This window comes from Salmo salar, chromosome 03 (assembly GCF_965601325.2).
Source record: "Salmo salar chromosome 03, fSalSal1, whole genome shotgun sequence".
In the NCBI taxonomy this organism is placed as follows: domain Eukaryota; kingdom Metazoa; phylum Chordata; class Actinopteri; order Salmoniformes; family Salmonidae; genus Salmo; species Salmo salar.
Window position 1 is genome coordinate 51,831,719 of NC_138293.1, and position 20,670 is coordinate 51,852,388.

General features: G+C 44.3%; 1 protein-coding gene across 2 annotated transcripts in view; it reads left to right on the forward strand.

Annotated features, from left to right (window-relative positions):
* The window catches only part of nme4 (NME/NM23 nucleoside diphosphate kinase 4), a 35,936-nt gene extending 31,249 nt beyond the window's left edge, over positions 1-4,687 (forward strand). The window contains exons 4-6 of one of the 2 annotated variants that reach the window (XM_014192204.3): positions 3,317-3,429; positions 3,672-3,834; positions 4,460-4,687. In XM_014192204.3, coding sequence (XP_014047679.1) covers positions 3,317-3,429; positions 3,672-3,792 — 234 coding nt within the window. In that variant the 3' untranslated portion in view covers positions 3,793-3,834; positions 4,460-4,687. The remainder of the gene's footprint in view (positions 1-3,316; positions 3,430-3,671; positions 3,835-4,459) is intronic. The other variant, XM_014192205.3, reaches the window with a different exon arrangement.
* Positions 4,688-20,670: the final 15,983 nt, after the last annotated feature.

Below are 20,670 nucleotides of genomic sequence, written 5' to 3' on the forward strand. Positions count from 1 at the left end.
ACAGGTGGAACATCAGGGTGTGACATGTAAATGTGATATTTCAGTATTTTATTTTTAATACATTTGCAAAAAAATTCTAAAAACCTATTTTCGCTTTGTCATTATGGGGTATTGTGTGTAGATTGATGAGGGGGAAAAGTATTTTAATCAAAATTAGAATAAGGCTGTAACGTACCAAAATGTGGAAAAAGTCAAGGGGTCTGAAAACTTTCCGAATGCACTGTACGTGTAGATAGTACATTTTATGTTTAGGCTTTCAATATATCACAAACTGTTTTTGCATATTGGTTATTGATTTGGACACCTTTATACTGTGTTCTGACATCGGACTATTTATCAAAACGTCATGTCAACAGGAAGCAGCGACAGCATCATTTTCAACTTAAGTTTTAGGAATATAAATGTACCTTTCAACTTGATTATTCAGGTAAAAACTGCTTAATGAGTCCAGATATCACCAAAACAGGTTTGCCCTGCCGTGCCTACAAAACTTCCAAATGGTCGAAACCATTTGATTTTAAGATGGGGGTCAAATCCAAATTCATTGGCTCTGTTATAGCTCATTTGTAAACAACAAATATTGATACATTACTACCTCAAACATAATCTGCAAAAATGAAAAGTTAATTAGTAGGTGATAGTGATTTAAGAACCAAAAAACATAGGCTACATTGCCCCCCCCCCCCCCCAATCTGGTGGTGGGGAGGTAGATGCTTAGTCTCCCTGATGACTCAGATCAGGTGCCTACATAGTATACACCATAGACATGCATACAGTGCCTTCAGAAAGTATTCATACCCCTGCACTTATTCCACATTTTGTTGTGTAACAGATTGAATTCAAAACGGATTCAATATTTTCTTTCTCACCCAACTACACACAATACCCCATTGAAATTGGCTTATCCCTAGGGTCAGGAGTCATGGTTGAGTGACATATTTTGAGTTTAAAAATATATTTTTCTCCCAAAGGAAAGTATTATAATTAATTAGTGGACTACTTAAAAAACTAAAATATCAAATAAATATTACAAATTTACAAGTAATAGCTGTCCCTCAATTGCATGTCACTGGTGTTAAAATGTATAAAAACCACCACTTTCAAAAAATGCAACATCCTTGCCAAATTCTTCCTGGGTCAAAGGTTCATTGGAGACGGGACTGTTTTGAAAAGCACATGGTGCTTCATATGTGACCAATTTGATGATCAACTTGATAATTTCGTGCGAGGACTTAAGATGTCACTGGTGTTATACCGTTTATAGGAAGGGGAAAAGAAATTGGATGAAAATTATTGATAAAATTGCATGATTAAGTGATTGATTTACAATTTAAAAAGTGTGGTTTGAGCTACAGTGGCCGCCATCTTAGATATGCCATCTTGTCTGCAGATGTGTTACTGTTCTTGCTGGTAACACCAGCGACAGTCAATAACACCACAAACCTTTTTCTCAACGTAAGATTTTATAAAACCCTCAACAATTATATTAAAAAAGGCTTATTAGCATTTTATTACAGTTTCAATATTGTAATCACATAATATGGCTTTCCTTTTGATAGTGTGGTAAACCGTGGGGTGTTGGGTGGAGCGTGCAGAGATTGACAGAGGCTTTTGTCCGCAAAACAACTTTACTAAGACAGAAAATAAATATATCAAAGAAATAACTTAGGTTTTGCTCGGTCTTCCTTCTCTTTCTTAACTGGTCTTCCTTCTCTTTCTTAACTGGTCTTCCTTCTCTCCCTTCTCTTCTGCGGTGTGCCATCGTGCTCTTTTTATTTAGCCTCCACGGCTGGTTGGCACTTTCCTCTAATTACCTTCACTTAGCTGTCCGTGTCGGGGTGCCCAGCTCCGGTATTCGCAGCAGAGGGAGCAAACGTCGCCTCACGTACCTCCCCTCTATTACCATCCCCCGGGGTAGACCTCCTAGGATACCACAATAGATATGGCGAAATTAGGTGCTGCTGAAAAGCAAAGACTCTACAGACAGTGCAGGGATGCTGACCCACACCGCAGAGCAGCCTCCCTTAAACAAAAACACCAGACTTACTTAAAGGATTTAGAGGATTTAAACAATTTCTTAGAAAAGGTTAATGACAATACTGTCTTTGATTATATATACAAATTAAAGACTGAAATGACATTCTAGAAAGCCTGAATTGTCATCTAAAATATAGGTAACACCAGTGACAAAAAGGCAGCACAAGTATTTTTTTAATGTAATGTAGTAAAAATTAAAAAATGTTAAGCTGTCATCTGTTGATTTATAATGTTAAGCGCTTAACTATTATCTGGTTAAGTTTTGATGTAACTTTTTTTAAACTTTTCTTTTTTTAAGTTGGCTGTTCAAAAAGCCACCATTTTCATAGAATGTCCCATAAGTATTGACACCCCTGAGTCAATACTTTGTAGAAGCACCTTTGGCAGCGATTACAGCTGTGAGTCTTTCTGAGTAAGTCCCTAAATGGGTCAAATAATGGATTTTGTCTGAAAAATCTGAAACTCCCCAGTCCTTAACGATTACAAGCATACCCATAACATGATGCAGCCACCACTATGCTTGAAAATATGGAGAGTGGTGCTCAGTAATGTGTTGTATTGGATTTGCCCCCGAACATAACACGTTGAATTCAGAAAAAAAGTAAATTGCTTTGCCACATTTATTGCAATATTACTTTAAGTGTCTTGTTGCAAACAGGATGCATGTTTTGGAATATTTGTATTAGTATTGTGGAGTATCTACAATGTTGTTGATCCATCCTCAGTTTCTCCTATCACAGCAATTCATCTCTAACTGTTTTTAAAATTGGCTTCAAGTAGGTGCCCTTTTTTGCAAGGCAATTACCTTACAGATAATTGTGTGGTGTACAGAGATAAGGTAGTCATTTAAAAAATCATGTTAAATACTATTATTACACACAGAGGGAGTCCATCCAATTTATGGATGAACTCCTGAACGTATTCTGGCTTGCCATAACAAAGTGGTTGAATACTTATTGACCCAAGACATTTCAGATTTTCATTTTTTTATTGATTTGTAAAACAAAATTCCACTTTGACATTATTTTGTCACTTGCCTACACACAATACCCATAATCTAAATGTAATCCATTTTATATTCAGGCTGTAACATAACAAAATGTGGAAGAAGTCAAGGGGTGTGCATACTTTCTGAAGGCACTGTATCTGTTAAATTCCAAAACACCTAACCACTTGTGTATATCTGATTGATTCACTTTCAATTCATTTGCTGAATTGACTGATTTAAAATAGGATTTACCTAATCCTGGAAAGCACTACATCCATTCTTGTTGTCCAGGTGTGGGAGGGTCATAATGTGGTCAGGACATCCCGGATCATAGTTGGAGACACCAACCCATCCGAGGCCCAAGCAGGCACCGTCCGGGGGGATTTCAGCATTCACATCAGCAGGTGAACCTTTTCAATAAAGACTCAAATGAAAAGATCTTTCACTTTACAATAATTTTCACAATACCCTTTTAAACAAATATTTAAATAATTGAATTTTACAATATTAATTGAGGCATAAAAACAAATGAATATATAAACATGAAATTGATCATTTGTGAAAGTGTTTTGAAATTGGGTGAATAATTTCAATGCAAAATACTAAACTGGACTTTAATGAATGTAGGTTTGTATTTATTTTCCAGAAATGTGGTCCATGCCAGTGATTCAGTAGAGGGGGCTCAGAGGGAGATCCAGCTGTGGTTTCATCGAAAGGAACTGATGGATTGGGACTGCTATAACCACAATAGCACCTACGAGCTTTGAGAAAGAGATGGAAGGCAGAGATTGAAAGAGAGCGTGAACAAGGTAGAATGACCATCAGGAACAGTGGCACCATACCTAACTCTGTGTCCTGCTTGCAATACTCAGCCTTCTCCATCGTGGGAGGCTCCAATACCTAAGAGCCCCTCGCCTACTCTTATACAGTAATGTATCGTCCTCACCATACGTTTTTGGATTTAAGATCAAATTATCCGTATGACACATCATTAGTTTATTTGAGGCTGATTTAATGAATATCCATTTTACCATTTAGACATAAAAGCACTTTATATATTTAGTCCCTCTATTTGAAGAAATCACAAGTATTTGGTCCCATATTGCTTGGATCTAATGACTTCAAGTTTGCAACTCTACAAACTCATTGGCTGCATTTGCAATTTGTTTTTTTAAGTATTATGGGATGTCTTATCTAATAGTAACTAAATGGTGTCTGGAATCTTTTTCTTTCTAAATGAGCGGAGATGTTTCTGAACCCATCCGAATTGTCACACCCTGATCTGTTTCACCTGTCTTTGTGCTTGTCTCCACCCCCCCAAGTGTCTCCCCTCATTATCCCCTGTGTATTTATACCTGTGTTCTGTTTGTTGCCAGTTCGCTTTGTTTGTCAAGCCTAAGAGCGTTTTCACCCTTGCTCCTGTCTTTTCTAAAGTTCCTGTTTTCTAGTTTTCCCGGTTTTGACCATTCTGCCTGCCCTGACCCTGAGCCTGCCCGCCGTCCTGTACCTTGTCCCACCACACTGGATTATTGACCTCTGCCTGCCCTGAGACTGCCTGCCATTCTGTACCTTTTGGACTCTGATCTGGATTACTGACCTCTGCCTGCCCTTGACCTGTCGTTTTGCCTGCCCCGTTATAGTAATAAACTTTTATTACTTTGACACTGTCTGCGTCTGGGTATTTCCTAAAACGTGATACTAATGCTGCCATGACTCAGAAAATTCATAATGATGAGTAGGAAAGTCACTTAGGAGCCGATTCAGAAGTAGGAAATGTACGCCTTTCTTACGCACTTCTCAGTGGTTGGTATTCAGACTAACCTTATGCAGTTGGGTAACGTGCTCTGCAGGTGTGGCTACCTTGCAAAAAATTGTCTGATCTTGTAGATTATTTAGGGTTAAGAATGTATATGAATCATAAAAAAACAGGGTAAAACCTCTACGCAGACGACACCATTCTGTATACCTCTGGCCCTTCTTTGGACACTGTGTTAACTAACCTTCAGACAAGCTTCAATGCCATACAACTCTCCTTCCATGGCCTCCAACTGCTCTTAAATGCAAGTAAAACTAAATGCATGCTCTTCAACCGATCGCTGCCCGCACCTGCCCGCCCGTCCAGCATCACTACTCTGTAGGTTCTGACTTAGAATATGTGGACAACTACAAATACCTAGGTTTCTGGTTAGACTGTAAACTCTCCTTCCAGACTACAAACCTGATTCAGTTACACCAGCTCTGTCAGGAGGAATGGGCCAAAATTGACCCAACTTATTGTGGGAAGCTTGTGGAAGGCTACCCAAATTGTTTGACCCAAGTTAAACAATTTAAAGGCAATGCTACCAAATACTAATTGAGTGTATGTAAACTTCTGACGCACTGGGAATGTGATGAAATAAATCCCTCTTTACTATTATTCTGACATTTCACATTCTTAAAATAAAGTGGTGATCCTAACTGACCTAAGACAGGGAATTTCTACTAGGATTAAATGTCAGGATTTGTGAAAAACTGAGTTTAAATGTATTTGGCTAAGGTGTATGTAAACTTCCGACTTCAACTGTACGTATGAGATGAGTAATGCAAGGTATGTTAAAGTGACATTAAAAGTGACTAGTGTTCCATTTATTAAAGTGGCCAATGATTTCAAGTCTGTATGTAGGCAGCAGCCTCTGTGCTAGTGATGGCTATTTAACAGTCCGATGGCCTTGAGATAGAAACTGAAAACCAGCTTCTCAGTCCCAGCTTTGATGCACCTGTACTGACCTCGCCTTCTGGATGATAGCGGGCTGAACAGGCAGTGACTCGGGTGGTTCTTGTCCTTGATATGTTTGGCCTACCTATGACAACGGGTGCTTTAGGTGTCCTGGGGAGAGTATGCCTTGATTCTAATATTAGGTTTAATACACTACAATGCAAAATAAAAGCACTTTAATTTGTCCTTGTGATTTAGTAGATGCTCTTATCCAGAGCGACTTACAGTAGTGAATACATACATTTCATGCGTTTTTATTTTATTTATTTATTTATTACTGGCCCCCCCTGGGGAATCGAACCCACAACCCTGGCGTTGCACACACCATGCTGGCGTTGCAAACACCATGCTCTACCAACTGAGCCACAGGGAGGCTACATACACATGTACTGTAGAGGAAAGTAGCAAATATTTACATCCAGCTCAAAAGAACAGATCTCTCTCCTTGGAGGCAATGTCATAGTCTGCCCAGAGAGCAAGGGCATGGGTCTTGGCGCCCAGGTCTATGAACTGATAGGTAGATTAAATGCAAGATATCAATAAACTATTTGTGTACTGCGTAGACTTAGACCACTAAGTATTATCATTTTGGCCTACATGTAGAAAGCACTTTTGGATGCAAGTATTGTATTAAAGTACAGTGCATTCGGAAAGTAATCAGACCCCTTGACTTTTTTCACTTGTTACGTTACAGCGTTATTCTAAAATAGATTTTTTTTTATTCCCCTCAATCTACACAATACCCCATAATGACAAGGCATAATATATAATATATATTCAGACCCTTTAAGTACTTTGTTGAAGCAGCTTTGGCAGCAATTACAGCCACAAGTCGTCTCGAGTATGACACTAAAAGCTTAGCACACCTGTATTTGGGGAGTTTCTCCCAGTGTCTGCAGATCCTCTCAAGAGCTGTCAGGTTGGAGGGGAGCGTAGCTGCACAGCTATTTTCAGGTCTCTCCATAGATGTTCGATTGGGTTTAAGTCCAGGCTCTGGCTGAGCCACTCAAGGACATTCAGAGACTTGCCCCGAAGCTCCTGCTGCGGTGTCTTGCACAGTAGTAAATAATGGCTACTTCTCAGAAAGTATAACTGTCAAGAGGAGTAAAACAAGGTAGTCGACTATCAGCATATATTTTTGCTATGGCCATCGAAATGTTAACTATTTAATTAAAAAAATAAACTCTCAAGGGGCTAGAAATCCAGGGCTTAAAAACAAATGTGTCATTGTATGCCGATTCATGTTCTCTTTTTGATCCCTCCATTGCCTCATAGAGGATCTATAAGTGTATATATTACGTATTGAGCAACAACTAAAAAACTTTTACATTACCGTGTAGTTTTCCAATACAATTGCCTGACGGTGAAGTGGACAGAAAGAAATTCTCACTACAATACATTTAATAGAAAGTTACCAAATAGATCAAATCTTGCTACCATGGAAAAGAAAATACCTGTATTTGTGGGAAGAAAAAAAATATCACCCTGATTAACTAGTTATATCACAGTTTACCTATTTGCTTATGGTTTTGCCTACACCTAGTGACCTGCTTTTAAAATTAAATGAGCAAAAAAATATTCCATTTTATTTGAAATGGCAAGCCAGACAAAATTAAAAGGGCCCATTTATATAATGAATATGGAGGGCAGAAATGATTAAATAGAAAACATTAGACCTCTCACTAAAGGCTTCAGTCATACTTACATCCAGACTGGTTCTCGAGCAGATTAGTAAGAATGGCTCACCCCGTGTTCAAGCATGGATTTTTCCCCTTTGTTCAGATTACAACCTCACTTTCGGTTATTTGAAAATGAAATCTCCAAAATATTGCTATTTTGAAACAAGCCATAGAAAGTTGCTTGCAATTTCAGTTTAATCCACCAGAAAATACAGAACAAATATTATGGTTAAACTTAAATATACCAATATTATTTTTGGAAAAAAGTTGAAAAAAATCTGTATAATCTTTGTAAATGACATAAAGAGGACTGGTGGAGTTGTCACACATGCAGCTAACAAACATATGGAAATGTATACTCTATCCAAAATTACAACCAACTAGTTGCATCAGTACAGCACAAAGAGGCAAGTGGAAGGGGGAGAAAGGAAGGAACTTCTGTCGGCCCTGCATTAAAGACCAAGATTGGTTAAAGAAAAATGTTGATGAGTAAGAGTACACAAGTTTAGTTTAAGGACCAAAATAGTTGGAGATTTGTGATGTACTGATTCCATGGCACATGGTTTATGAACTGATAAACAAAACACCGGATTCAAAACTTTGAGTTTTTCAATTTAAATTTTACAAAATTCTTGCACCCAATAGAATCTTATATATGAGGGATAGAACCATCCCAGCTCTGTAGATTTTTCTGCAAAGAGACAATCTTTAGATCCTTTGTTTTGGTACTGTCCATATGTAGCTTGTTTTTGGTCGCAGGTTCAGGAATGGCTGAAGTATTGCAACATAGTATGTATAACCTGGAAGTAGAAGCATAAGTGTTGTCCATTAACTTACTCCAATTAGAGCAGGGGTGGTAGGGTTAGGGTAAAATAAAGGAATATACACTACATGACCAAAAACATGTGGACACCTGCTCATCAAACATCTCATTCCAAAATCATGGGCATTAATATGGAATTGGTCCCGCCTTTGCTGTTATAACAGCCTCCACTCTTCTGGGAAAGATTTCCACTAGATGTTGGAACATTGTGGAGACTTGCTTCCATTCATCCACAAGAGCATTAGTGAGTCAGGTAGTGAGGTCAGGCACTGATGTTGGGCGATTAGGCCTAGCTCGTCAGCAGTCCAATTCATCCCAAAGGTGTTCGATGGGGTTGAGGTCAGGGCACTGTGCAGGCCAGTAAAGTTCTTCCACACCAATCTCAAACCATTTCTGTATGGACCTCGCTTTGTGCACGGGGCATTGTCATTCTGAAACAGGGAAGGGCCTTCCCCAAACTGTTGCCACAAAGTTGGAAGCACAGAATCGTCTAGAATGTCATTGTATGCTGTAGCATTAAGATTTCCCGTCACTGGAACTAAGGAACCTAGCCCGAACCATGAAAAATAGCCCCAGACGATTATTCCTCCTCCACCAAACTTTACAGTTGGCACTATGCACCAAACCTAGATTCATCTGTCGGACTGCCGGGTGGAGCATGATTCATCACTTCAGAGAACGCCTATGGCGGCGAGCTTTACCACTCCAGCCGACGCTTGCAATTGCGCATGGTGATCTTAGGCTTGTGTGGCTGCTCGGCCATGGAAACCCATTTCATGAAACTCCCGAACAGTTGTGCTGGTGTTGCTTCCAGAGGCAGTTTGGAACTTGGTAGTGAGTATTGCACGCTATGCGTTTCAGCACTCAGCAGTCCCGTTCTGTGAGCTTGTGTGGCTTGCCACTTTGTGGCTGAGCCGTTGTTGCGCCTAGATGTTTACACTTCACAATAACAGCACTTAGTTGACCAGGGCAGCTCTAGCAGGGCAGAAATAACTGACTTGTTGGAAAGGTGGAATCCTATGACAATGCCACATTAAGTTACTGAACTCTTCACTAAGGCCATTCTCCTTCCAATGTTTGTCTATGGAGATTACATGGCTGTGTGCTGGATTTTATACACCGGTCAGAAACGGGTGTGGCTGAAATAGCCAAATCCACTAATTTGAAGGGGTGTCCACATACTTGTGTGTATACACACACACCAATTTTATTTTTACATTTACCAGACATTCATCTTAAGACAGCTAGGTGGGACAACCACATATCACAGGCATAGAAAGTACATTTTTCATCAATAACGTAGCTATCAGTAGAGTCGGGGGGGGGGGGGGGGTGTCAAGTGCAGGTTAAGTTTTTGGTGAGGAGGATTATTTACGAGACTGAAGAGTTAGGGTTTCAGATGTTTTTGGAAGATGGGCAGGGACTGCTTTACTAGCTTCAGGGTGAAGCTGGTTCCACTATTGGGGTGCCAGGACAGAGAAGAGCTTTGACTAGGCTGTGCGGGAGCTGCCCTCCTGTAGGTGTGGGAGGTCCAAGAGACCGGAGGTTGCAGAAAGGAGTGTTCAGGTTGGGGTGTAGAGTTTGAGCATAGCCTGAAGGTAGGGAGGGTCAGTTCCTTTTGCTGTTACGTAGGTAAGCACCATAGTCTTGTAGTGGATGCGAGCTTCGACTGGAAGCCATGCAGTGTGCAGAGGAGCGGGGTGACATGGGAGAACTTAGGAAGGTTGAAAACCAGGTGGGCTGCAGCGTTTTGGAAAAGTTGCAGGGATTTCATGGCACAAGTGGGGAGCCCAGCCAACAGCGAGTTGCAGTAGTCCAGAAGGGAGAGGACAAGTTCCTGGATTACGACCTGCGCCGCTTCATGTGTGAGGAAGGGTCGTACTCTACGGATGTTGTAAGGCATGAACGGGTCACTGCTTTAATGTTTGCAGAGAATGACAGGGTGTTGTCCAGGGTCACGTGAAGGTTCTTTGCACTCAGGAGGCAAATACTCTGAAGTTGTCAACCGTTATGGAGAGTCATGTGTTGGTTTCTTAAGGAGGGGAGCAACTCCGGCCATTTTGAAGTCAGAGGGGATGCAGCCAGTGGTCAGGGATTAGTTTATCAAGGTGTCAAGCTCATTGAGGAACAATCCTGGTGGGCGATACAGGTGGACAATGCTTGAGTGGACAATGCTTGAGTGGACAAGTGACATCATGGAATTCAAATTATGCGATGGAGAAAAGAGAAACTCCACTTAGGAGAAAACGACGACCAGATGCTCCCAGACTATGAGAGAAACGGCCAGATGAAGAAAAAGCAGCAGGAGTAGCAGTGTTCTTTGGGGTGATCCATGACTCCATCAGGGCCAAAAAGTCAAAAGACTGAAGAGCAGCATAGACATTCTTGACCGCAGAGCGGCAGTTCCAAACGTTGCCAGAGACCCCGAATTCCACAATGGTTGTGCGCACAAGGTACACTAAATTAGAAAGGTTGCAGCCAAGGGATGAGGAGCATCTGTGAAGCCTACAGAGAGAGGTGCAAACAGGTATAGAAAACACACATAGTTGACAAAGCTACAAAAGATCATGAGATCATCTGTATACTCAAGTGAGAGTGGTGTGGCGCTTCCTCTCTTTCCTTCCTCTAACAACTCGGTCTTAGTTTCAGCTGCCATCAGCACCGGCCTCTACCCTAAATGCCCTAAGCTCTCTCCTGGTACCTTACACTAAATCTGAATTTGTCCTGCTAGGTGACCTAAACTGGGACATGCTTAAACCACCTGACCAAGTCCTAAAGCAATAGAACTCTCTAAATCTTTCTCAGATTATTACCAATCCCACAAGGTATGAGTAGCCAGAAAAGGCTACTCTCCTTGATGTTATCCTTACAATTAATCCTGATAGGTATCAGTCTGGTGTTTTCTGTAATGGCCTTAGTAATCACTGTTTTACAGCCTGTGTTTGTAATGGCTGCTCAGTGAAACAACCTGTCTTGACTTGTCATAGACGCTTGCTAAAAAACTTTAATGAACAAGCCTTCCTTCATGTTCTGGCCTCTGTAAATTGGTATAGAATCAGTTTGATCTCCTCTGTCGAAGACACTTGGACCTTCTTTTTTTATATTTTCAGTGGTATCGTTAACAAATGCGCCCATAAAGAAAATGAGAATTAAAAACGGGTTCAGCCCCTGATTCGACCGTGATCTGGCAGAGTTACTCCACCTCAATAATTCCATTTGGCAAATCGCTTGGCACACACATACTCAGGCTAACTGGCTCTCGTTCAGGCAAATTAGAAATAAGTGCAATCAGGCTATCCGGAAGGCCAAAGTTAGTCACTTTAAGGAGCAGTTCCCTCTCTGTGAGTCTAACCCCACAAAGTTCTGGAAAATAGTTAAAGACCTGGAGAATAAACCCTCCTCCTCACAGCTGCCCAAGTTGCTCTAATGTGGCTATCCCCGATGCTCCTCCCCCCTCTTCCCCTGCCTCGCTACAAAGTTTATCCCTGCAGGCGGTCACTGAGTCCGAGGTGCTAAAGGAGATCCTTAAACTTTACCCCCTAAACATCTGGTGCAGATGGTTTAGGCCCTTTCTTCTTTAAGGTTGCTGACCCTATCATCCTCAAGCCTATCTCTGACATTTGTAACCTGTCTCTCCTCTCCGGAAGCTGTTGGTGCCGATAGAGAGGCAGCTTCGCTTCAAGTCCTTAGGAAACTGTGCAGTATTGTTTTTTTAATGTATTATTTCTTACATTGTTAGCCCAGAAAACCTTAAGTGTTATTACATACAGCCAGGAAGAACTATTGGATATCAGAGGGAGGTCAACGTACCAGCACAACCAGCACTACAACCAGGAATACACGGATCCTTTGTCTGCTCCTCCCAGGGCATTTGAACTGATTCCAGAGGCCAACCCAAAACAACACCGTTGGAGGAGAGTGTGCCGGAGCAGTCTTCTAGTGAGGCTTCGGATGCGTGCACACCACCCACCGCTTCCAAGTATATTACTCGCTAATGTCCAGTCTCTAGTTAACAAAGTAGGCGAAATTAGGGAAAGAGTTGCTTTCCAAAGAGATATCCGGGATTGTAACATACTCTGTAACATTCCCGGAGACATGGCTAGCCGGGGACATGCTGTCGGAGTCCGTACAGCCAACTGATTTTCAGTACATCGCCTCGACAGGAACAAACATCTCTCTGGTAAGAAGAAGGGCGTCATGATTAACGGCTCATGGTGTAATTGTAACAACATACAGTTCTTTTGTTCACCTGACCTAGAATTCCACACAATCAAATGCCGACCGTATAATCTCCCAAGAGAACTCTCCTCGGTTACTGTCACAGCCACGTATATCCTCCCGCAAGCGGATACCAAGACGGCCATCAAGGAACTTGACTGGACTTTATGCAAACTGGAAACCATATATCCTGAGGCTGCATTTATTGTAGCTGGGGATTTTAACTAAGCTAATCTGAGAACAAGGTTACCTAAATTCTATCAGCATATCGATTGCAGTACACAAGCGAGTATCACACTCGACCATTGCTACTCTAACTTCCGTGATGCATACATGGCCCTCCCCCGCCCTCCTTTTGGCAAATCTGACCATGACTCCATCTTGTTGCTCCCCTCCTATAGGCAGAAACTAAAACAGGAAGCGCTCATGCTTAGGTCTATCCAACTCTGGTCTGACCAATCAGATTCCACACTTCAAGATTGCTTCGATCACGTGGACTGGGATATGTTCCGGGTAGCCTCAGACAATAAGATTGATGTATATGCTGACTCGGTGAGCGAGTTTATAAGGAAGTGTATAGGAGATGTTGTTCCAACCGTGACTATTAAAACCTTCCTTAACAGACATCATGGATTGATGGCAGCATTCGCGCAAAACTGAAAGCACGTACCACCGCATTTAATCATGGCAAGGCGACTGGAAACATGACCAAATACAAACAGTGTAGTTATTTCATACGTAAGGCAATCAAACAAGCAAAGCATCAGTATGGAGACAAAGTGGAGTCGCAATTCAACGGCTCAAACATGAAACGTATGTGGCAGGGTCTACAGACAATCACGGATTACAAAAATACAACCAGCCCCGTCGCGGACATCGACGTCTTGCTCCCAGACAAATTAAAAACTTATTTGAGCGCTTTGAGGTCAATACAGTGCCACTGACACGGCCCGCTATCAAGGACTGTGGGCTCTCCTTTTCCGTGGCCGACGTGAGTAAACACTTAAATCTGTTAAACCTCACAATGCTGCCAGCCCAGACGACATCAAGTCCAGCTGGCTGGTGTGTTTACGGACATATTCAATCAATCCCTATCCCAGTCTGCTGTCCCCAAATGCTTCAAGATGGCCACCGTTGTTCCTGTTCCCAAGAAAGCTAAGGTAACTGAATTAAATGACTATTGCCCCGTAAGCACTCACTTCTGTCATCATGAAGTGCTTTGAGAGACTAGTCAAGGATCATATCACCTCCACCATACCTGTTACCATAGACCCACTCCAATTTGCTTACCGCCCCAATAGGTCCACAGACGATGCAATCGCCATCACTCTGCACACTGCCCTATCCCATCTGGACAAGAGGAATACCTATGTAAGAATGCTGTTCATTGACCATAGCTCAGCATTCAACACCATAGTGCCCTCAAAACTCATCATTAAGCTTGAGACCCTGGGTCTCGACCCCGCCCTGTGCAACTGGGTCCTGGACTTCCTGACTGGCCACCCCCAGGTGGTGAAGGTTGGAAATAACACCTCCACTCCGCTGATCCTCAATACTGGTGCCCCACAAGTGTGCGTTCTCAGCCCTCTCCTGTACTCCCTGTTCACCCACAACTGTGTGGCCATGAACGCCTCCAACTCAATCATCAAGTTTGCAGACGACACTACTGTGGTAGGCTTGATTACCAACAATGATGAGACAGCATACAGGGAGGAGGTGAGGGCCCTTGGAGTGTGGTGTCAGGAAAATAACCTCTCACTTAATGTCAGCAAAACAAAAGAGATGATCATGCACTTCAGGAAACAGCAGAGGGAGCACCCCCTATCCACATCGACGGGACAGCAGTGGAGAAGGTGGAAAGTTTTAAGTTCCTCGGTGTGCACATCACGATCAAACGGCAATGGTCAACCCACACAGACAGTGTGGTGAAGAAGGCGCAACAGTGCCTCTACAACCTCAGGATGCTGAAGAAATTTAGTCTTATCACCGAAAACCCTCACAAACTTTTACAGATGTACAATTGAGAGCTTCCTGTCAGGCTGTATAACCTCCTAGTACGCCCACAACCGCAGGGCTCTCCAGAGGGAGGTGCGGTATGCACAACGCATCCCCGGAGGCTAACTACCTGCCCTCCAGGACACCTACAGCACCCGTTGTCACAGGAAGGCAAAGAAAATCAAGGACAACAACCACCCGAGCAACTGCCTGTTCACCCCGCTACCATCCAGAAGGGGAGCTCAGTACAGGTACATCAAAGCTGGGGCCGAGAGACTGAAAAATTGTTTATATCTCAAGGCCATCAGACTGTTAAACAGTCGTCTGTAATACAGAGAGGCTGCTGCCTACCTACAGACTTGAAATCATTGCCACTTTAAGAAATGGATCAATAGTCACTAATAATGCCACTTTAATAATGTTTACATATCTTGAATTACTCATCCCATATGTACATTACCATTCAAAAGTTTGGGGTCACTTAGAAATGTAATTGTTTGTGAAAGAAAAGCAACTTTTTTTGTCCTTTAAAAAACATAAAATTGATCAGAAATACAGTGTAGACATTGTTAATGTTGTAAATGACTATCGTAGCTGGAAACTGCAGATTTTTTATGGAATATCTACATAGACGTACAGAGGCCCATTATCAGCAACCATCACTCCTGTGTTCCAATGGCAGGTTGTGTTAGCTAATCCAAGTTTATCATTTTAAAAGGCTAATTGATCATTAGAAAACCCTTTTGCAATTATGTTAGCACATTTGAAAACTGTTGTTCTGATTTAAAGAAACAATAACTGTTCTGATTTAAAGTAACAATAACCGGAATACCTGGGATAGGATAAAGTAATCCTTCTAACCCCCCCCTTAAAAGATTTAGATGCACTATTGTAAAGTGGTTGTTCCACTGGATATTATAGGTGAATGCACCAATTTGTAAGTCGCTCTGGATAAGAGCGTCTGCTAAATGACTAAAAATGTAAAAAATGTAAATAACTGGCCTTCTTTAGACTAGTTGAGTGTCTGGAGCATCAGCATTTCGATTACAGGCTCTAAATGGCCAGAAAAAAAATAGCTTTCTTCTGAAACTCGTCAGTCTATTCTTGTTCTGAGAAATGAAGGCTATTCCATGCAAGAAATTGCCAAGTAACTGATGATCTCATACAACGCTGTGTACTATTCCCTTCACAGAACAGTGCAAACTGTCTCTAACCAGAATAGAAAGAGGAGTGGGAGGCCCCAGTGCACAACTGAGCAAGAGGACAAGTACATAAGTGTGTTTAGTTTGAGAAACAGACGCTTCGCAAGTCCTCAACTGGCAGCTTCAATAAATAGTACCCGCAAAACACCAGTCTCAAAGTCAACAGTGAAGAGGCGACTCTGGGATGCTGACCTTCTAGGCAGAGTTGCAAAGAAAAAGCCATATCTCAGACTGGCCAAGAAAAATAAAATATTAAGATGTGCAAAAGAGCACAGACACTGGACAGAGGTACTCTGCCTAGAAGGCCAGAATCCCGGAGTCGCCACTTCACTAAGCTAAGGACCCTGGGACTAAACACCTCCCTCTGCAACTGGATCCTGGACTTCCTGACTGGCCGCCCCCAGGTGGTAAGGGTAGGTAACAACACATCCGCCACGCTGATCCTCAACACAGAGGCCCCTCAGGGTGCGTGCTCAGTCCCCTCCTGTACTCCCTTGTAACGCTTTTTATTTTGGAGAGTTCAAAACAGTCTTGTTTACTCAAAAAACAAAGCCAAAATCTCCAACAGCAAAATAACAGGGTGAGGAGAAACACCTCCAACAACCACTGACAAAGAACAATCACGGACAAAACAGAAATGGAAGCCAGAGGGTTAAATAAGGAACATAATAAGGGAATTGAAAACAGGTGTGTATAATTAAGACAAAACGAACAAGGAAACATGGATCAATGGCGACTAGTAAACCGGTGACGTCGACCGCCGAACGCCGCCCGAACAAGGAGAGGGGCCGACTTTGGCGGAAGTTGTGACAGTACCCCCCCTTGACGCGCGGCTCCAGCAGCGCGCCGACACTGGCCTCGGGGTCGACCCGGAGGATGAGGTGCAGGGCGATCTGGGCGGAAGCGGTGAAACTCCTGGATTAACGATGGGTCCAGGATGTCCTCCGCCGGTACCCAGCATCTCTCCTCCGGGCCGTACTCCTCCCACTCCACGAGGTACTGAAGGCCCCTCGTCCGACGTCTGGAGTCCATAATGGCTCGTACTGTGTACGCCGGGGCCCCCTTGATGTCCAGAGGGGGCGGAGGAACCTCCCGCACCTCAGAGTGCTGGAGCGGACCAGCCACCACCGGCCTGAGGAGAGACACATGGAACGAGGGGTTAATATGATAATCAGGGGGGAGGTGCAACCTATAACAAACCTCGTTCAGTCTCCTCAAGACTTTAAATGGCCCCACAAACCGCGGACCCAGCTTCCGGCAGGGCAGGTATTTGATCCCTCTGAAAAACATGACTTAGTACTTGGTGGCAAAACCCTTGTTGGCAATCACAGAGGTCAGACGTTTCTTGTAGTTGGCCACCAGGTTTGCACACATCTCAGGAGGGATTTTATCCCACTCCTCTTTGCAGATCTTCTCCAAGTCATTAAGGTTTCGAGGCTGACGTTTGGCAACTCGAACCTTCAGCTCCCTCCACAGATTTTCTATGGGATTAAGGTCTGGAGACTGGCTAGGCCACTCCAGGACCTTAATGTGCTTCTTCTTGAGCCACTCCTTTGTTGCCTTGGCCGTGTGTTTTGGGTCATTGTCATGCTGGAATACCCATCCACGACCCATTTTCAATGCCCTGGCTGAGGGAAGGATGTTCTCACCCAAGATTTGACGGTACATGGCCCCATCCATCGTCCCTTTGATGCGGTGAAGTAGTCCTGTCCCCTTAGCAGAAAAACACCTCCAAAGCATAATGTTTCCACCTCCATGTTTGACGGTGGAGATGGTGTTCTTGGGGTCATAGGCAGCATTCCTTCTCCTCCAAACACGGCGAGTTGAGTTGATGCCAAAGAGCTCCATTTTGGTCTCATCTGACCACAACACTTTCACCAGTTGTCCTCTGAATCATTCAGATGTTCATTGGTAAACTTCAGACGGGCATGTATATGTATTCATGAGCAGGGGGACCTTGCAGGCGCTGCAGGATTTCAGTCCTTCACGGCGTAGTGTGTTACCAATTGTTTTCTTGGTGACTATGGTCCCAGCTGCCTTGAGATCATTGACAAGATCCTCCCGTGTAGTTCTGGGCTGATTCCTCACCGTTCTCATGATCATTGCAACCCCACGAGGTGAGATATTGCATGGAGCTCCAGGCCGAGGGATAACAAGCAGTTCTTTTGTGTTTCTTCCATTTGCGAATAATCGCACCAAATGTTGTCACCTTCTCACCAAGCTGCTTGGCGATGGTCTTGTAGCCCATTCCAGCCTTGTGTAGGTCTACAATCTTGTCCCTGACATCCTTGGAGAGCTCTTTGGTCTTGGCCATGGTGGAGAGTTTGGAATCTGATTGATTGCTTCTGTGGACAGGTGTCTTTTTTACAGGTAACAAGCTGTGGATAGGAGCACTCCCTTTAAGAGCACTCCCGTTACCTGTATAAAAGACACCTGGGAGCCAGAAATCTTTCTGATTGAGAGGGGGTCAAATACTTATTTCCCTCATTAAAATGCAAATCAATTTATAACATTTTTGACATGCGTTTTTCAGGATATTTTTTGGGGGTTCTGCACGTTTGGGGGGGTTCTGCACGTGACGCCCGTTCGATGTCCGCGTCCACCTCCCATACCACCGGTGCCACCAGGCAAGAAGCTGGAATTATGGGAGTGGGCTCTGTGGACCGCTCCTCTGTATCATACAGCTGGGACAGTGTGTCTGCCTTCACGTTCTGGGAACCTGGTTTGTAGGAAAGGGTGAAAACAAAGCGTGTGAAGAACATAGCCCACCTAGCCTGGCGAGGGTTCAGTCTCCTCGCTGCCCGAATGTACTCCAGATTTCGGTGGTCAGTCCAAATGAGGAAAGGGTGTCTAGCCCCCTCAAGCCAATGTGTCCACGCTTTCAGAGCCCCGACAACAGCCAACAACTCCCTATCCCCCACATCATAGTTTCTCTCCACCGGGCTGAGCTTCTTCGAAAAGAAAGCACAGGGGCGGAGCTTTGGTGACTTACCCGAGCGCTGAGATAGCACAGCCCCTATTCCAGCCTCGGATGCGTCCACCTCAACTATGAACGCTAAGGAGGGATCAGGATGCGCCAGCACTGGAGCCGTGGTAAACAGAGCCTTCAGGTTACCAAAAGCTCTGTCCGCCTCAGCCGACCACCGCAGTCGCACCGGTCCCCCCTTCAGTAAGGAGGTAATGGGAGCCGCCACCTGGCCAAAACCCCGGATTAACCTCCGGTAGTAGATGGCAAACCCTAAAAACCGCTGCACCTCCTTTACCGTGGTTGGAGTCAGCCAATTACGCATGGCTGAAATGCGGTCAGTCTCCATCTCCACCCCTGACGCGGACAAACGGTACCCAAGGAAGGAGACGGACTGTTGAAAGAACAGACCTTTCTCCGCCTTGACGTGAAGGTCATGCTCCTCCAACAGTCGACCAAGCACCATGCGTACAAGGGACAAATGTTCAGCGCGGGTAGTGGAGTATATTAGAATGTCATCTATATACACCACTACACCCCACCCGTTCAGGTCCCTGAAGATCTCATCCACAAATGATTGGAAGACGGATGAAGCATCCATTAACCCATACGGCATGACGAGGTACTCATAGTGCCCAGAAGTGGTGCTAAATGCCGTCTTCCACTCATCCCCTCCCTTGATACGCACCAGGTTGTACGCGCTCCTGAGGTCCAATTTTGTGAAGAAGCGCGCCCGTGCAATGACTCTGTCATACTAGCGATAAGAGGCAGTGGGTAACTGTATTTTACCGTAATCTGGTTCAAACCTCGATAGTCAATGCACAAACCTCCATCCTTCTTCTTCACAAAAAAGAAACTCGAGGAGACAGGTGAGATGGAGGGCCGAATGTATCCTTGTCCCAGAGATTCGGTGACATATGTCTCCATAGCCTTCGTCTCCTGCTGTGACAGAGGATACACGTGACTCCTGGGAAGTGCAGTGCCCTCCCGGAGATTTATCGCACAATCCCCCGGTTGATGGGGTGGTAATTGAGTCGCCTTCTTGTTACAGAAGGCGATTGCCAAATCAGCATATTCGGGGGGAATGTGCATGGTGGAAACCTGGTTTGGACTCTCCACCGTAGTGGCACCTAAGGAAACACCTAAACACCTCCCTGAACACTGACAGGACCATCCCTTAAGAACCCTTTGTTGCCACGAAATAATAGGATCATGAGAAGCCAACCAGGGAAGACCCAACACAACGGGAAATGCAGGAGAGTCAATCAGAAAGAGACTAATTCTCTCCTCATGACACCCCTGCGTTACCATAGCGATGGGAGCTGTGACCTCCTTAATCATCCCCAACCCCAAAGGACGACTATCTAGGGCATGTACAGGGAAGGGAACATCAACGGGAACAATAGGAATCCCTAATCTATGGGCCAAGGACCGATCAATAAAGTTCCCAGCTGCGCCTGAATCTACTAGTGCCTTATGCTGGGAAAGCAGGGAAAACCCCGGAAATTCTAAAGATAACCACATATGAGCAACAGGGGGCTCTGGGTGAGTCGTGTGCCTACTCACCTGGGATGAACCACCAGTGTTCCGCCTGCTACCTCGACTTCCTGGAGAACCTCCCCAGCACCGACCAGCAGTGTGCCCTCTGCGGCCACAGCTAGTGCTGCGAATGGTCCCCCCTCCGGCCCCCCTCATCGCAGCCCCTCCCAACTCCATGGGTGTTGGGTCTAAGGAGCTGGGGGATGGAACTAACGGGCCCCGATCCGGACGTCCGCAGGAGGCCAACAGGTTATCCAGCTGGATAGATAAGTCCACCAGCTGGTCCAGGTTGAGGGTGGTGTCCCTGCAGGCTAGCTCCCTACGAACGTCCCCTCGCAAACTACACCTGTAGTGGTCGATCAGGGCCCGCTCATTCCATCCCGCGCCCGCTGCCAGAGTTCTAAAATCCAGCGCAAACTCCTGAGCGCTCCTCATCCCCTGTCTCAAATGGAACAAGCGCTCCCCCCGC